Genomic DNA, 17,738 nt, shown 5'->3' on the forward strand with positions numbered 1-17,738 from the left:
GTTCGTGTTTCCCGTCCCCCTCCCGCGCGAGGCTGGGGTGAAAAGCGGCCCGGCCTGTTTGGGGGGTAGTGGGCGGACCGCGCGGCTTGTGGTCTGAGCGTCTGATCCCCGGGGTGGGGGGTGGAGGCGGCTCCTACTATCAAAAAGGACGTGAGACTCCCACCGGCCGCGCGCCATGAGGGCCCTGTGGGTGCTGGGCCTCTGCTGCGTCCTGCTGACCTTCGGTGAGTGATCCGGGAGGAGCGGGCAGCCCCGGACGCCCCCCCTCCTCCCTCGCGGCCTCTTCTCGAAGGTTCTGGGGGCGTTGAGCCCGGGAGGGAGGTTCCGGGCCTCCGTTGGGCCGAGGGGAGTCCATCGCCTTTCCTCGAAAGAGGCTCAAGGGAGTTGGCGCACTTTCCTCCTCCTGTGGGAAGGAAGAACGAGAACGTTTAAATCCCTTACAGATCTAGTAGTTGTGCCCAGAGGTCTCGACCAAGTTGGGGTGGGGCGCCGCTCGGCTTAGGGTCCCCCGGGAACGTGGCGGCTGCGCATCCCGAAGGACTTTTGTCAGACGCGGGAGTCTCCAGCCCTGGAGCCGAGGAGCCCGCATCCCGCCTCTCGTAGGTGCGGGACCGGGCAGTGTGGGGCCCTGAGCCCCAAGAAAGGCAGTGTCTGCGTGCTTGCCTCACTTGTGCTCGGGCTTCCTGACATCTCCGAGTCTCGCTACTTCTCGTCCCTCGCTCAGTTAGGCCCGATTTCAGTTCCTCTCGCCAGTGGTTGCACAAATTCTGTTTGTATTCTGACCTGCGATGTTGAAGGTCTGTCTTGGCAGGGTCAGTTGGGAGGCCATGCTCGGCCTGCGCGCAACACGTGTGCGTGTAGAAGGGACCCGGTGTCAGGCCTGCTCAACTTTATGGAGCACCCGAGGCCACTCCGCAGGCGTGATGGCAGCCTCCCTATTCAGAATCTGCTGGAGGACCCCGTGTCTGAACTTCAATAAATATACCAAGTTGGGTTTACCTTGGGTGCTTAAACTGCTGGACCCATTCTTCCCGATCCCACATCCCATATTCACCTGAATTTTGCAACCCCTACTCTTGCTCTGTGTGATCGTGTTTCCTCTGAGAAGTACACGAAGCAGCGGTGGTTTAAGAGTTTTCTGGTGTTAAAATCTTCCAGGGTCAGTCCGAGCTGACGATGAAGTCGATGTGGATGGTACAGTGGAAGAGGATCTGGGTAAAAGTAGAGAAGGCTCCAGGACAGATGATGAAGTAGTGCAGAGGTTTGTGTTCTTTTGAAACTATATGGGTTAGCCCTTAGGAACGCTGGGATATAGTAGCTCTCTACCCTTTCATCAAAGGTCCAGGTGATGCGTAACACCCCAAATTTAGAGACCTGAAAAATGGTCATAGAAAATGTTACGACTATGAGGCATGTTCATCCCTAAATATCTCCTAACTTGCCCACCTAGGAATGAGTGGTCAGAATGGAATGAATTTCTTTCTAAACCTATTTGGATGACTAGATTGCAGAATACGGGTTGTCTTATGTCCGGAAAACTGATTGGTTTTATATTCAGGAAGTGTGTAAACTTAGTAAATTTTAAGTAATCTCTGCCTCTGATGTGGCGCTTGAACTCATGACCCCCCAGATCAAGAGTCACCTGTTTACTCATTGAACCATCGAGGTGCTTAGTAATTTTAAATTAACCCAGTAATTTAAACTGAGTAATTTTTAAAAAGATTTCTCTTACTTGAGCAATGTTTTCAAATTTGGCTGCTTAGGATAGGACTTAGACAATTTTATAGACAACTAGAGGTCAAAGCTTCCTAGGCAAAGAGCCCAAATGTAAGGGAACATATAAATAAGTATGACTTTACTTTTTATTTTTAGTAGAGGAAAGTCAAGTTTATTTTTCTGACAGTTTTAAAAACTGAGTTTTACAACTCAGTGTGAAGGTGGTAAAATTTTACTGTGGCTAGAAATAGAGTATTAGTAATATTTTATATTTTTTTATTTTACCCTTTTAACCCTTGAGGCAATCTTATGAGATCACTGCTTTCATTACAGATTCTATGATTTTGGAGGGAACCAACTAAGCAATGCCATATTTGTTTATTAACTTTATTTTCTTAGAGAGGAAGAAGCTATTCAGTTGGATGGATTAAATGCATCCCAAATAAGAGAACTTAGAGAAAAATCAGAAAAATTTGCCTTCCAAGCTGAAGTGAATAGAATGATGAAACTTATCATCAATTCATTGTATAAAAATAAAGAGGTAAGCAATGTGTGGTTAGGATAATATTATTTTGCCTCTGTGTGATAGCATACTTTTTTACCTTCATGATAAACATACTTATGTAGTAATTTCAAGTAAATAGCCATTAGCATATTACATACCCAGTATGAAAAAAACGTTGCTGCCCCATTGCAGGGTGGTGGTTAGACATTTTCCTTTTGTCCTTTCCCCTTCAAATATGTTCATGGTCTGCTAAATAGTCCGTTTTGAGGGCACTCAAACCACCTAAGCCATGTTACATATATGAAGATGTATGAGACTAGAATGTTACTACTCTTACCAGTTCAGGGATTCCTTAACAGTTGCTACAGTCCTGTGTGTTAAGAGCTGTACCTCCTTTTACCAAGAGAGTAAAGCCACTTCTCTACCATAAATCTTATTTCTTAAAGAGTGCTTTTTCAGAGGACAGAAGAGAACTAAAATAAGATTGACATTAAATTTGATGTTTTGTATATCTTGAGGCTAATCAAAGTGTGTGTTAAATCTGGCTTCCATTTAGATTTTCTTGAGAGAACTGATTTCAAATGCTTCTGATGCCTTAGATAAGATAAGGTTAATATCACTGACTGATGAAAATGCTCTTGCTGGAAATGAGGAACTAACTGTCAAAATTAAGGTAAGCTTAAAACCGTTTTTTTTTTTTTTTTCCTTCTAAAGCAAAAAGAATCCTTAGAGATAGGGAATCTCTGTCAGTCAAGATAGGCCAGGTTATGCTGCAATAACAAGTAACCCCCAAGCCTAGAGACTTAAATTGGGGTTTAGCAAAATACATGGCCTATGGGCCAAATCCAACCTACTTGTTTTTATAAATAAAGTTTTATTGAAACATAGCCATGCCTGATTATGTGCTATGACTACCTTTGTGCTACACAGTTGGTTTGACTAATTGTGACAGAGACCGTATGACCCTTGTGCCTAAAATATTTATCCTCTGGCTCTTCAGAAAAAGTTTGCTAGTCCCTGGATTAAATCATCAACCACAGGACACTGTGGCTTTTGCTTTGCATCATCCTCACTCCCAGAGGACACAGGCTGATTGAGTAGCAGCCGTTTAGAATGTAGCTTGTTGCCAAGGTATAGAGAGCTCAGAGGGTCTCCCATCTTTTAAAGGCTCTAGGCTGAAAGCTACATTCCTGACTCCCACTTGCAGCTCATTGGCCAGAACCAGTCACAGGACCTTAACCAAAAATGAAGAAAGCATAGTCCTACTATGTTTCCAGATGACAGAGAGCTGGTAATATATATATATTTTTTTGAGAGCTGGTAATATTTAATGAAGAACATTGATCACCACAGATTCCATAAAGAGAAGTCATTCAAGTTTTGACCTTTTATTTTCTGTGAAAGAAATAGGCATAATATAAATTTTTTTTTCTTCAAAAATAACTTGTTTTGTTTAGGTCTGTCTCTCCCTTTGACATTCAGACCAATCTCTGTCGTCTTTATATTGATACTTTCTCAAATACAGTGAACTTAAGGTTATCCTCTATAAAGTAAGATGCTTATATAAGGTGCACATTTTCTGAAAAGTCCATAAAACACTATATGGAAGAAAATTAACCCAATGTGGCACAAAGCTGGTAGTTTCTGAATATATAGCTCAGTAGTTACTTGGCATACCATGAGTATTAAGCAAATAAAACTATCCTGTTCTCGTCTTGCTTTCAGTGTGACAAGGAGAAGAATCTGCTACATGTCACAGACACTGGTGTGGGAATGACCCGGGAAGAGTTGGTTAAAAACCTTGGTACCATAGCCAAATCTGGAACAAGCGAGTTTTTAAACAAAATGACTGAGGCACAAGAGGATGGCCAGTCAACTTCTGAACTGATTGGGCAGTTTGGTGTCGGTTTCTATTCTGCCTTCCTTGTCGCAGATAAGGTTATTGTCACATCAAAACACAACAACGATACCCAGCATATCTGGGAATCTGACTCCAATGAGTTCTCTGTAATTGCTGACCCACGAGGGAACACCCTCGGACGGGGAACAACAATTACGTGAGTATTACTGCTTCCTAATAAGAATTAATTGTCCTAGCAAGGACCTTGACTCCGAGCAAACCGCTTATTCTGGGCCTTCGTTCCTTGCCTACAAAATGAGGAAATGGACCTGTTTTCATTACTCAAGGAAATATTTATGAGACCTCCTTAAGGGCCAGACACAGAGTTATAGTGGCTGCTATCCATCGAGGGCAAAAGGTCGGAAGGGTTAGCTCTCCTAGGGAAGAAGGCAGATTGGAGGCTTCACAGAAGTGGGTTGATTCAGAATTTCCAGGGAAGCAAGACTTGGGAAAGAAATGTCAGATCTGTGGAGCATGGTGGATATAAAGGCATAGAGGCACATCTTTTTCACAGGATTAAAGAAATTCCTCTCAGTTGGTGGCAGTTAATGATAGAACTTTTGATTAGCTTTTTTAAGGTTTTCTGAAAATGATATGGAGGATGGCAGGACTAGATGAGAGGAAACTCTGGGTGACAGTTGAAAATACTCAACTGTGGTAGGAGCTGGTGTTAGGGACAGGTTGGAGAGAACAGGTACAAATAAAGAGCTTGAAGAAAGTTAATAAAAGTTCTTTAGTACATGATGTCTCCTTTGAGGATGGTTGCAAATTGTTGAATTCAAATTGGAATTTGCTTTAAGCCAGTAACTATATAGTAGAGGTAGATCTTAAGCCCAGTATCTTGGTGTTTTTAGCTCTGTGAAGTAGACAGAACAGCTTTTTTTTTTTTTTTTTTTTTTTTTTTTTTTTAACCAGCAAATATAACAAGATACTCTAATTTGTTTAGTACTCACAAAATGACAAGTAAATATTGAGCTCTCTGAAGCTACCAGCTGTAGACCACATCAAAGAAATCTCATTTCAGAGGTCATTTGGCTCTCTCCTTCCTGCCAGGTGAAAATGTGCCTACAGCCTCAACTTTTTTTTTTTTTTAATTCAGTTTTTTCAACATAAGAATTTTTTAAGTATTAATTTAACATAAGAAAGCATATATCGTTTACCTTTCTCTACCATCATTATTCACAGTCCTACCTCCTGCTCTCAGTAGGAGGCTTCACTAGTTGTTATGCTGCAGTGCTCTGTTAGGTGCTAAAGGAGCGTAGGTAAATCTCATCTCTCAACTACAAAGAGATAGAAAACTGCATTCCAAGAGGGCTGATAGCTTAGGGTGCTGAGGAACAGATGGGATTATCTAGATGGAAGCTCATGGAAGCAAACCTTTGCTTGACTGTTCCATTCCCAGAGCCTAACACTTGACTGGCAGATATTTATAAGAGTGAATAAGGGTAATCAGGACAGCTTCAAGCAGGTAGCATAGCTGGCTGATAAGTGAAACCTTAAAACTGCTCTCCCTGAGCAAAATTAGCATTTTTCTATGTTCAAGTCCTTCTACCCCAGCATTTATTCAGCAGATAATCACTTGAGTGCCTATTAGATGCTAGGGTTTAGGACTCCAGTGGAGAATAAAACCAATGCAGTTGCTGCTTCCATGTGGTTCATTCTAGTAAAGAACAAAAATGTGAAATAACCTCAGACTGGCAAATGCCAGAAAGGAAACTAGAGGACACTTCCCTTATCAGGATTTTCTAAAATTGTGGTAAGTGAGGTTCAGATATTCTAGGGAGCAAGCACAGTGTGCTGGAAGTTCCAAATGCAGGAGGCCCATTTAAGGAACTGACAGTCTAGAATGGCCGAAGGAAAAGGAACACAAGAACTTGACCTCACCATATGTGTGACTTGTGCATATGTGTATGTAATTTCATATATTTGACAAATAAAATAGAAGCCATCAAACAATTTAGTTCCTACCTCCTTCTATTCCCACTAAATTAAGCCCCTTCTGTACCCTTAGGAGAGATTTTGAGAAGATTCAATTAGATCATGAAATTAAGCATCCAGTAAGTGTTAATACATTTATTTCTGTTCTTCCTCCTGTGAGAGAGATGTTCTACATCTTTTCCTAAAGCTGATCACTACTTCTGATCTGCTGCCTGCCTTCTCCTACCTCAGAGGCTAATCACAAATTAATTTCAATACCATCTTTTAAAGTCAGCCTTTCTCATGTACTCCCTCTTTCCCATTGAAACATAGACATGTTCAAGTCTCAGTTTGGACAGAAGAGGGACAGGTGTTGCTGCACCCTCTTCTATCAGGCATTTGTGACTTTATCCACCACCTTTCCATTGAAATAAGTCACCAGTAATCTTACTGCTGAGTCCAGTGGATTCAGGGTTTTTTAATTGGCGTTGCTCCCAGCAATAGTCTTTTTTTTTTTTTCTTACTTTTTCTCTTGTGTTTCCTACAGAATTTGCTAGCTACTTAAGACTATCCACTTATTAGTACCTAGTTTCCATGATGCTACATATCTTTTTGTTTGTTGCTAAATATTGACAGTATCTCTTTCAGAGGTAACTTTTCCGCCCTTTCTCATTATTTTTGTATTCCTTATGCAATCTTCCTACCACGATGGATTCAGCCTCCAGTTCTTGCTCAGGGTTCTCAAATCTATGTTCTTAGTCTGGATCAGGAGTCAGCTGACTTTTTCTAAGGGCCAGCCAGTAAATATTTTAAGCCTTTGGATAATAGGATCTGTCACGTGTCAAATACCTCTAAGGTGTAGCCATCGGCTTCAACTTGGATGCACAACTGAACTTGCCTCCAACCCCCACATCACCAAGATACATGTTCTGAAACCAGAGACTTGGCCACTTCATTAGGCTGTGCTATCTGCCCATGGGTAAGCTTTCAGGAGCAGGAAGGGACCCATGATACAACATTGGCCATATTTACTTGTTGGGAGCACAGACATCAAGAGGCAGTCTCCCCAATGTGTGTTTGAGGGTGTGTTATGGTGTGTTATTTTTGGTGAGTAGAGGAGGAGTTTGCAAAAAGGCCAGTAAGGAAGAAGAGGAAACAGTGCTGCAGTTTTCAGTATTAGAATTATCTAAGCCAGTGCTATCCAGTAGAACTCTGGAAATATTCTATCTCTGCACTATCCAGTATGGCAGCTACTAGCCATATTTGTCTATTGAATACCTGGAATATTGCAGTACAACTAAAGAACTCTTAGATTTTATTTAAACAAATAAAATGTGACTACTGTTTTGGACAGTGGGGATATGAACAGTAAGATTAATTTTCTAGCTTTTTTAAGGAACGTGTTTTTATTAAGGATTCGCTATCTATAGGAGAGACTTTTTTGAAGTTTTGTTTTTAAATTCTCTCTACACCCAATATGGAACTGGAACTCACAACCATGGAATCAAGAGTTACATGCTCTTCCAACCGAGTCAGCCAGGCGCCCCTGGGTTCACCATCTGTGATGATCATTTGATTTCTAGAGTAACTATCAGAGTGTGTGTCATCCTATTTTTCTCCAGAATGTTTCAGTGCCCTTGAGCTAATGTAACATTTCAGTTCTTCAAATGAAAAAACTAAACAAAACCAAAAAACCAATATATTCAGAAGAAGATCGGAACATTTGCACTGTTTACTTGGAACTAAGGATATTTTCCACTTGAGGAATACAAGAACAATTCTTCCTCTACTCTACTCATATTTGGTATATTTAGCTCACAAACTGTCATTGGTGGTAAGAGTTTTTAACATGAAAAATGGGCCATCTTGGATTACACTGAACTGCTGGCCATTAGTTTTGTCAGGAAGGTATTTAGATGAATTTATAATCGAATCTTTTAAACGAAGTATGTCTTTATAAATGTCTGTTTTCCTTGCAGACTTGTTTTAAAAGAAGAAGCATCTGATTACCTTGAATTGGACACAATTAAAAATCTCGTCAAGAAATATTCACAGTTTATAAACTTCCCTATTTATGTGTGGAGCAGCAAGGTAAATCTATATTAAATTTATATGTATTACATGGGCACATATTTCAGTATTCAACACTTAAAGAACAAAGGTTCAGTGTGGTTTTTCAGTGCAGGATACCCAGGGTTTTCTTACTGAAGACCTATGTTTTTGAGCTGTAATTGTGTTTCATATTCTCTGATTTCTCTGATGAAATCAGAATTTTTTTTTTTTTAAGAATTTATTTATTCATGAGAGACACAGAGAGAGAGAGAGGCAGAGACACAGGCAGAGGGAGAAGCAGGCTCCATGCGGGGAGCCTGATGTGGGACTCGATCCCGGGTCTCCAGGATCAGGCCCCAGGCTGAAGGCGGTGCTAAACCGCTGAACCACCGGGCCTGCCCCTGAAATCAGAATTATTAAATAAAATAACTGTAATTCTACTTCAACAGACTGAAACTGTTGAGGAGCCCATGGAAGAAGAAGAAGCAGCAAAAGAAGAAAAAGAAGATTCTGATGATGAAGCTGCAGTGGAAGAAGAAGAGGAGGAAAAAAAACCAAAAACCAAAAAAGTAAGTATGATTCATCTCCACACTAAAATGTTGTTTAGACATGTCCTAGAAAACAACCCGAAGTGTGCAGACCAGTCAGTTAAGTTTTAATTCTTCAAAGTCTTTTTTTCTTCAGATGGTAAGTCCATAGGCCTAATTTATATAAGTAAGGACTATTTTATTTGCTGTTGTGTGTGTTTTCTGCCTGTGGGAAGTTTTAAAGGACAAACACAGATCATTTTTGTGCACAGTTTTCTGGGTTCTATATGTTGCCCAGGACTAGTGGTTTATCATATTCTGAATTTTAAGATCCTAAATATCTTTCTACATTTTTTTTTTTGTCGTTTAGATATTAACCATAAAATTAGCTCTTTGCCCTGTTAAGGTAGCAGAGTAGACGGAAGTAATGGTGGTAGGTTTGAGGAATATTCATTGTAAGATGTTAGATTGCTGTAGGTCATGAAGTAGGAATAATTAATAGGTGTATATCTTCCTAACCTCAAAATAAATATTTTCAAGAAATAACGTTTTAGCTAGTTGATAATGGAAGAAACCTTTGATTGGTATCAATCTGTTATAGTGATAACCAGCTGCCTTCTTTGCATTATAGATCAGTCTTAAATGTTGAAATACTTGCAGATTTTTGGTCCCAGCAGCAGGAGCCATAGTAGATTAGAAGTGTCCTTTAGTGTTTCCCACATTCATTTGAACTACCCTAAAGTTATGATTTCCACTAGTAGTACTGCTGGTGAGCGCTGGGGCTGACTAATGTACTATAACTTTAGGTTGAGAAAACTGTCTGGGATTGGGAGCTTATGAATGACATCAAACCAATATGGCAGAGACCATCAAAAGAAGTAGAAGATGACGAATACAAAGCTTTCTACAAATCATTTTCAAAGGTAAATATTATTTGAAAATCATGTGGTGAACATTACTAAATCAAAAATGTTTTTAGGTTGTTTTACAACTATTTCAACATAATTGGTCTCCTTTTTAATCTTGCGGTTTAATATTACATATGTATTTTAAAAATTTACTCTGAGAAGGAATCTGTAGGCTTCACCATATTGCCAGAGGGGCTGGAACTGACAATCTAAAAAAAGATTAACAACTACCTACATAGGTAGGTGATTTCCATAAACCATAATATCTTGTATTAAAGGGTTTTTAATGTAATTGGGGCTTTTTTCCATTCAAGAATGAATGCCTTTAATTTTTTTAACTTTCTTATTTGAAAATCAGCATATAGTGTTACATTAGTTTCAAATATATGACAGTGATTCAGTACTGTATACATTCGCCTATGCTCCCCACCAGTGTAGCTACCATCTGTCACCATACAACGTTATTACAACGCCACTGATTATTCCCTATGCTATGAGGTTTAGTACCATGACTTACTGATTCCACAGCTAGAAGCCTGTATCTCCACTCCCTTCACCTGTTTTGTCCATTCCCTATTCTCCTCTGGCAACCATCAGTTTTCTGTATTTATAGGTCTGATTCTGCTTTATGTTTGTTTTCTCATGTGGCTTTTAACATAACCTTCAAAGAGCCTATTTACAACCTCAAGCATTTATTGTGAGGTCATATGCTTAAGAATGATTACTAAATCTGTGTTTCCTTAACCTTTTCTTAAAGTTATTTCCTTTCACTGATCCTTTGTTTTAACTGTAGAATCCAAAACTAGTATTGATTAAGATTGTTTCAAGTTAATATTTCCCCATACATCATTTGGTGCAAAATAGAATATTTTAGTAGGCTTAGCTAGCATGGCTAGATAAAACTTGTATGGTTATGTTTCTTTAATCTTTATTCCATCAATTGTTTTGTTTCTTAACCTTCTTTATTTTTTCATGTTAACATCCAACTATCCCTTAAGTTTTACCTCCTCAAACTTTCCCCTTGGTCTTGTCTCCACTTTTATTCCCATGAACTATAGTCTTTTTTTTTTTTTTGAACTATAGTCTTAGTGTATACAAGTATAACATATTTTCATCTAGGACAGCTGTATTAGAAATGTAATGTGAGCTACATATATGATTCTAGGGTTTTTAGAAGCTACATTTTTAAAAGTTGAAATAGGTGTAGTTTTTAATATATTTTATTTAACCCAAGATAGCCAAAATATTACTTCAACATGTAATCATTTTAAAAATGAGTAATACATTTTGCTTTTTTCTTTTCTTTCTGTATCTTCAAAGTCTAGTTGTGTATTTTTATGCTTACCCATACATCTCAATTCAGAATAGTCACATTTCAAGTGCTTGGTACCCACATGTAGGTACGGTAATGGATAATGCAGATCTAGGGAATTTCTGTGATTTATTTACCCTACCTCTTTATAGCCACTGCTGAAGTCCATATCCCATTGGAAAAAATCTGTTCCTGAGAACTTTTTGTGTTGAACAGTATACTCATGAAGTGTCGTATTTTGTCATTTAGGCAGGATGGTGATTTTCCTACCTTATTCTCTCACACATGTGGAACCTAGACTCATCCATTCTTCCCTGAGTTTAGGATATGGAATGATCATCAGCAAAACCAACCATGGCTAGCCAGTTAGAATAGCAGTCTTAATCATTTCTTCTTCCCTCTATTCCCTTACTTCCCTTTTGTTGGTAAGGAAGCTTTTTTTGTTGTTATTAATTCAATGCTAAACTGAATGTGTACCATGTAATAAATCAGCCTTTGCACTGCCTTTTTCCGGTACCTTTGAATGACTAAATGCCAACTTTCCCTAGGAAAGTGATGACCCCATGGCTTATATCCACTTTACTGCTGAAGGGGAAGTCACCTTCAAATCAATTTTATTTGTACCTACATCTGCTCCACGTGGTCTGTTTGATGAATATGGATCTAAGAAGAGTGATTACATTAAGGCAAGTTTTTAAGTTGTAAAAACTGAGTTTAGAATTCAAAAGTGTAATTTCCAGATAATGACTTTTTTTGGTCTCTGATTAGCTTTACGTGCGCAGAGTATTCATCACAGATGACTTCCATGATATGATGCCCAAGTACCTTAACTTTGTCAAGGGTGTTGTAAGTATCTAAAAATAATGAGGGAGCATTAAAAATGAACAGAAGTTTGTGTTTGTTTGTTTGTTTTTTTCTTAGTTTGTTGGTTTGGTTTTTCCCAGTGTTTTATTGCTTACTGAACTTTGTTTTGCTGTCGAAGGTGGACTCAGATGATCTCCCCTTGAATGTTTCCCGGGAAACTCTTCAGCAACATAAACTGCTTAAGGTGAGTGTCCCTGGGAAGAGACTGGCTGCTCTGCCCTTTGATTGGGCTTCAGAGGACAGGCTCCATTAGTGGAGTCACCAGAGTTTGAGATGTATCTGTGGCTCTTTAGTTGAAAAAGTTAATTTTACTCTAGAATTATTATTAAATCCTAAGCATCTGATTTTTTTCCCCTGGCATATTATTATTAAAGTTTCAGAGCTATAGAAAAGTTGAAAGAATTGTAAACATGCATATAAACCTACACTGTCTGTTCTAAAGATAGAATATAAATGTAAAAGCAGTCATATGACTATTTCTACTGACAACTTAATTTCTGCTCAGTCTGCATAGGATTGCTCACCATTTCCTGCTTCCTGATTAATGGCAGTGATGATGCCTCATCTTTGTATCTTTCCCCACTATTCCCCTGCTGTCTTACATATGGTAGGTTCTCAAAAGTTTGAGGTGATGTTTCTAATGAGTTATTCTTTTATTTTATTTAGGTGATTAGAAAGAAGCTTGTCCGTAAAACTCTGGACATGATCAAGAAGATTGCTGATGAGAAGTACAATGATACTTTTTGGAAAGAATTTGGTACCAACATCAAGCTTGGTGTAATTGAAGACCACTCAAATCGAACACGTCTTGCTAAACTTCTTAGATTCCAGTCATCTCATCATCCAAGTGACATAACCAGTCTAGACCAATACGTGGAAAGAATGAAGGAGAAGCAAGACAAAATCTACTTCATGGCTGGGTCTAGCAGAAAAGAGGTGAGATGAACTCCCAGCTGTCATGCATCCTGGTATGTAGCTAACTCTTGAGGAAAAACAAACCCTAATGGTGAATTGGAGTCATTGTGAGGCCTGGTCAGTCACTGACAGGAAATTCATTTATATTCTCTGCACCTCTTATTTATCTACCTATAAGGTGGGGTGAGTAGTTCTATATAAATGTAGCTGCTAGGGTGAACAAATATACCAAGGGTAGACTTGGAAACTTTATCACTTCCCTTAATTTTGTAGGCTGAATCTTCTCCATTTGTTGAGCGACTTCTGAAAAAGGGCTATGAAGTGATTTATCTCACCGAACCTGTGGACGAATACTGCATTCAGGCTCTTCCTGAGTTTGATGGGAAAAGGTTCCAGAATGTTGCCAAAGAAGGTGTGAAATTTGATGAAAGTGAGAAAACAAAGGAGAGTCGTGAAGCGATTGAGAAAGAATTTGAGCCTCTGCTCAACTGGATGAAAGATAAAGCTCTCAAGGACAAGGTATTCTGGAAATTAGAACTTGTGAAATTTTAGTATTTGCATTTTCTTTTTTAAAAAATTGTGTGTCAACAAATTAAACTTTGCATCCGGTTACGTTGTAATCATTAAAAGCTGTACAGAACATTGTTTAATAGTGTAAGTTAAATTTTTGGGAGAATGAAGTTAGTTAGTTTATAAACGACAAAAGCACCTGCTGGCTCAGTTGGTAGGACATGTGGTTCTTGATCTCGGGGTTGTGAGTTCGAACCCCTTGTTGGGTATTGGAGCCTGCGCTTTTTTTAGAGAGAAGGAGTATGAGCAAGGAGAGGAGCACGGTGAGAGAATCTCAAGCAGACACCACACTGAGCGTTGAGCCAGACATAGGGCTCAATCTCAGGACCCTGAGATCATGACCTGAGCCAAAATCAAGAGCAGAAGCTTAACTCACTGAGCCACCCGGGCGCCTCTACTTTAAAAGAAAATTATAAAATACAAATAATTAAAAAGATAAAAGTAATTCTGTATGTGGATACTGCCTGGGTTTCTTTGTCACTGAAAGTTTTCTGTAGTTTAAATTTCTTCTGGTTGAATTGGTCTTAGATGAGTTTAAAAAGTGTTTATTTTTGACTGAAAAATTCATATTATTAAATGACTAGAGTCTTCTGAATCTGAATCAGAGGTATTTTTATGACCTGCCTCTGTTTATGATCTTACATGACGAATCCTTAGTTATTGAATGACCTTAACTATTGGTATTTACACGTATTTAACTTTTGGTTTCTTCTCCTAAGATTGAAAAGGCCGTGGTATCTCAGCGTCTGACAGAGTCTCCGTGTGCTCTGGTGGCCAGCCAGTATGGATGGTCTGGCAACATGGAGAGAATCATGAAAGCTCAAGCATACCAGACGGGCAAAGACATCTCTACAAAGTAAGCATCCTTGGGAAGGTCCCTGATGAGGTGTTAGTTCTGGTCCCGCCTTCCTTTACAAATGGATGTCAGCATCTATAGAAAGAGCTAATGTGTGTTAACACCCCTACCGCTATATATTAGATGAGACAGGTTTTCAAAGGGATTCCTCTGACATTAGACTGATAAAGGAGAGGTGTTGGGCTCCTGATTTATTTACAGTATTTTTATATACACAAATGGGAATTTTCTTAATCTGTGACATACACTGTTATTTTTGCATATATTTTGCATATATATGCTTGGCCTGGCCTTTGGGCAGCTTTGACATCTTTAGATATTAATAAATAGTTACAGATGAGGTTAACAACAGTGACGTTTGTCAAATGAGTTCAGTCCTTTTAAACTGCCACTCCCCTTCCCCAATTAGTATACCCTACAAAATAAAGGGGAAAGGACCCACGAATTAACAAGTTTATGACCTAATGGGCTAAGTACTATAGCTACACAAAGCCTTCAGTACCCTTTTTTTCTTTTTCCCCAAGAAATACATATGTCAAATTTATATTTTAATGTCACAGCAACAGTCTTGAAAACAGTCTTCCCTACTTTCATTCTCCCTTCTCCCACCTGGAATGTCTTCTATTTATTGCCTTCTGATGGTCCTATGTTTCCCCAAGGCCTAGCTTAGGATTCTACTACAAATGTAGTCTCTGTTGTCACAATTCCAAAACTGTTTATATTTTTTTTGCATATTTGCATAGTGTATTTCATATTTAGCAAGATTCACCAACATAAAAGGTTTCCACTGTAAAATGCTAAATGGCATCTTGTTTTTATATGTCTTGCCTCCCTGAAGATTTTAGAGATTATAAAATTCAGGTGGAAAACAGGGTTTTGCTTATATCCCATTGAAACAGTATAGTAGGGCAGCCCAGATGGCTCAGCGAGTGCTTTAGCGCTGCCTTCGGCCCAGGGCATGATCTGGAGACCCAGGATCGAGTCCCGTGTCGGGCTCCCTGCGTGGGGTCTGCTTCTCCCTCTGCCTGTGTCTCTGCCTCTGTGTCTCTCATGAATAAATAAATAAAATTAAAAAAAAAAAAAAGAAAGAAACCGTATAGTAGCCATTATATAAATGTCCATTTATTTTTCATTTATTAACTGGAAGTTACCTTCCATTCAACAAAACCAGCACCTACTGTGTCTGTACACTGTGATTCTAAGTAGACATCACTGTCGTCTTACTGAGGTTCATACCAGTCAGGATAACAGATCAAGTCCTAATCTTCTAAACCTGTATATATCATAGGTATCCCAGGATAGGATGTAGTTTCTCCCTCTTCTCATCTATAGGAGGGAGAAGAGTCCCAATTGAGAGCAGAAAACTAAAGGTTAGGAAAAGTATATTTAGAATGCATTGAGAACTGAGCTCTGATAAAAGAAAACAATTTGTCCTGGAACCATATTGGTGAAGCATCATGGGGAAGGTAGTAACTGACCAGCAGGCAGAGCTGCCTAGATGTTTCCAAACTCACAGACTGAGCTGCAGTGAAGGAAGGGAGAATAAATTAGGGGGGAATGAAGACAACATTAAATCCATTCATCACTCCACAAAGTTCGAGGCACTTAAGATGCATTAGTAAATAAGTTCTCTACATTGCACTCTTCCATCGCACCTTGCCCATCCCTATTTAAAAGGCAAAGCATGAAAAAAATAAAAATAAAAAATAAAACAGCATGTTACGATATAAATAAATCTTGTTTTTCCAAGAGTTCTTTGTGATTTTAAAAATTTATAGAACATGGGGAATGTACGGATCCTGAAATTTGATGTTTCTCACGTTCATTTTTACCCCTTTCCAGTTACTATGCCAGCCAAAAGAAAACATTTGAAATTAATCCCAGACATCCCCTGATCAAAGACATGCTGCGACGAGTTAAGGTAATATGCAGCCATGCTCTTTCATCTTTTACTTGGAATACTTTGTACCTTTTAATGTTAATCAGACGTCTCTTCTTCCATCTCAGGAAGATGAAGATGACAAAACGGTATCGGATCTTGCTGTGGTTTTGTTTGAGACAGCAACGCTGAGATCAGGCTATCTGCTACCAGACACTAAAGCATATGGAGATCGAATAGAAAGAATGCTTCGCCTCAGTTTAAACATTGACCCTGATGCAAAGGTTTGAAATAATTTATGAAATGTCTGAATCCCCAGTGTTAAACACTGCTAGAATTAATAAATTCCCCTTTTAGATCCTTTGTTTTTAAATCTGTCTCCCTTTGTTAGCATAACTGTTAACTCTAGTTAGCAGATTCACTCTGCAGTTCTGGATAAAACAGGGGTGAAGTTAATTATGATGTTATACACTTAATGAACAAAGTGAAAATAGACCCAAGGTATGGGAGCCATGAGTGAGCTGATAAATATTGCCCTTAGGTGGAAGAAGAACCAGAAGAAGAACCCGAAGAGACAACCGAGGACACCACAGAAGACACAGAGCAGGACGATGAAGAAGAAATGGATGCAGGAACAGACGACGAAGAACAAGAAACAGTAAAGGTAAAACAAGTCGAGAATGGGGCTTGTGTTTTAGTTCTTGCAGAATTAGGCAAACTTATTTTTAGTTCTGGCGTTAGGACTGCATAGCTTCCAGAAGCTAGGCTTCAGGAAATCCGCCAAAAAAAATAGGCCTCTAGTATCAAACTCAGAAGGTACAGCAACTCCTTTTCTTTTCCTCTAAATGAAATGTATGTTTTCATCTCCCCACTCCTTTTGTTTTAGCCATCCATTCTTGTGATAGCGTTAAACAGATTTTTCCTTAGTTGCTTCCGCCTTATGTAGCAGCAGTAGGCCATTTTAAGCTCTTGATTATTTGTGTTCAGGGGCTATTGATCTTATCAGGTTCTAAGTTATTTTGCAGATTAACAGGTTGAGGTTCTAGCCTTCAGCTGAAATAATGGAACAACGCTGGGCCCGTTTCAGTTGTCTTTTTCCACACATAAAACTGTGAGCTAAGATTTTTTCTGCTGGTTTTTACTACCTTCTGATTTTTCTGTTTTCACAGAAATCTACAGCTGAAAAAGATGAATTATAAATTATACTCTCACCATTTGGAACCTGTGTGGAGAGGGAATGTGAAATTTAAGTCATTTCTTTCGAGAGAGACTTGTTTTGGATGCTCCCCGCAGCCCCCTTCTCCCCTGCACTGTAAAATGTTGGGATTGTGGGTCACAGAAAGAAGTGGGTTTTTTAGTTGAATTTTTTTTTTTAACATTCCTCATGAATGTAAATTTGTACTATTTAACTGACTATTCTTGGTGTAAAATCTTGTCATGTGTATAAAAATAAAAAAGATCCCAAATACTCAGCGTCTTGTCTTCATAATGATTGTACATACTTGGCTTTTTTTTTTTTTTCTTTGATGCTGTTTCAGGGGTTTTTGCCTTACAGAAGAGAAATAATCCGTACATAGAAAAGCCTTTCAAATCCAGTATTTTTCAAAGTCACTTAATAGAGAAAAGACCATGTTCATTACAGAAGAATTCAAATAATAACGTACAGATGCTCCCTCTTCCAAGGTGAGGCTTAATCCCCCTTTTTGAAAGTAGGCTAGACCTAGTGGCTGTCCTAGAATATGGATGGCAAGGGGGAAATGGTAACTTGGTAGCTGAGAAACCTGGCAGACAGGATACTAACCTGGTGTTCAAGGTTC

General features: G+C 39.0%; 1 protein-coding gene across 1 annotated transcript; it reads left to right on the forward strand.

The window, feature by feature from the left end:
• Positions 1 to 17,389, forward strand: HSP90B1 (heat shock protein 90 beta family member 1). Its single transcript, XM_025438677.3, has 18 exons — positions 1 to 224; positions 1,159 to 1,261; positions 2,116 to 2,257; positions 2,778 to 2,894; positions 3,947 to 4,278; positions 8,018 to 8,129; positions 8,540 to 8,659; positions 9,424 to 9,540; positions 11,386 to 11,523; positions 11,606 to 11,683; positions 11,820 to 11,885; positions 12,368 to 12,637; positions 12,890 to 13,135; positions 13,906 to 14,042; positions 15,885 to 15,963; positions 16,050 to 16,205; positions 16,463 to 16,585; positions 17,091 to 17,389. The coding sequence occupies exons 1-18, from the start codon at positions 176 to 178 to the stop codon at positions 17,118 to 17,120; spliced, it is 2,415 nt and encodes an 804-aa protein (XP_025294462.1). The 5' UTR covers positions 1 to 175; the 3' UTR covers positions 17,121 to 17,389.
• The last annotated feature ends 349 nt before the right edge of the window (positions 17,390 to 17,738 follow it).

The sequence above is a fragment of the Canis lupus genome, chromosome 15 (genome assembly GCF_003254725.2).
Source record: "Canis lupus dingo isolate Sandy chromosome 15, ASM325472v2, whole genome shotgun sequence".
NCBI lineage: Eukaryota > Metazoa > Chordata > Mammalia > Carnivora > Canidae > Canis > Canis lupus.

Excerpts from the sequence above, each read along its gene's own strand:
- HSP90B1 (XM_025438677.3), top strand. The coding sequence starts at position 176 with ATGAGGGCCCTGTGGGTGCTGGGCCTCTGCTGCGTCCTGCTGACCTTC. Across the intron at positions 11,524-11,605 it reads AGAAGAGTGATTACATTAAG|CTTTACGTGCGCAGAGTATT; the intron begins GCAAGTTTTTAA and ends GTCTCTGATTAG. Across the intron at positions 14,043-15,884 it reads GGCAAAGACATCTCTACAAA|TTACTATGCCAGCCAAAAGA; the intron begins GTAAGCATCCTT and ends ACCCCTTTCCAG.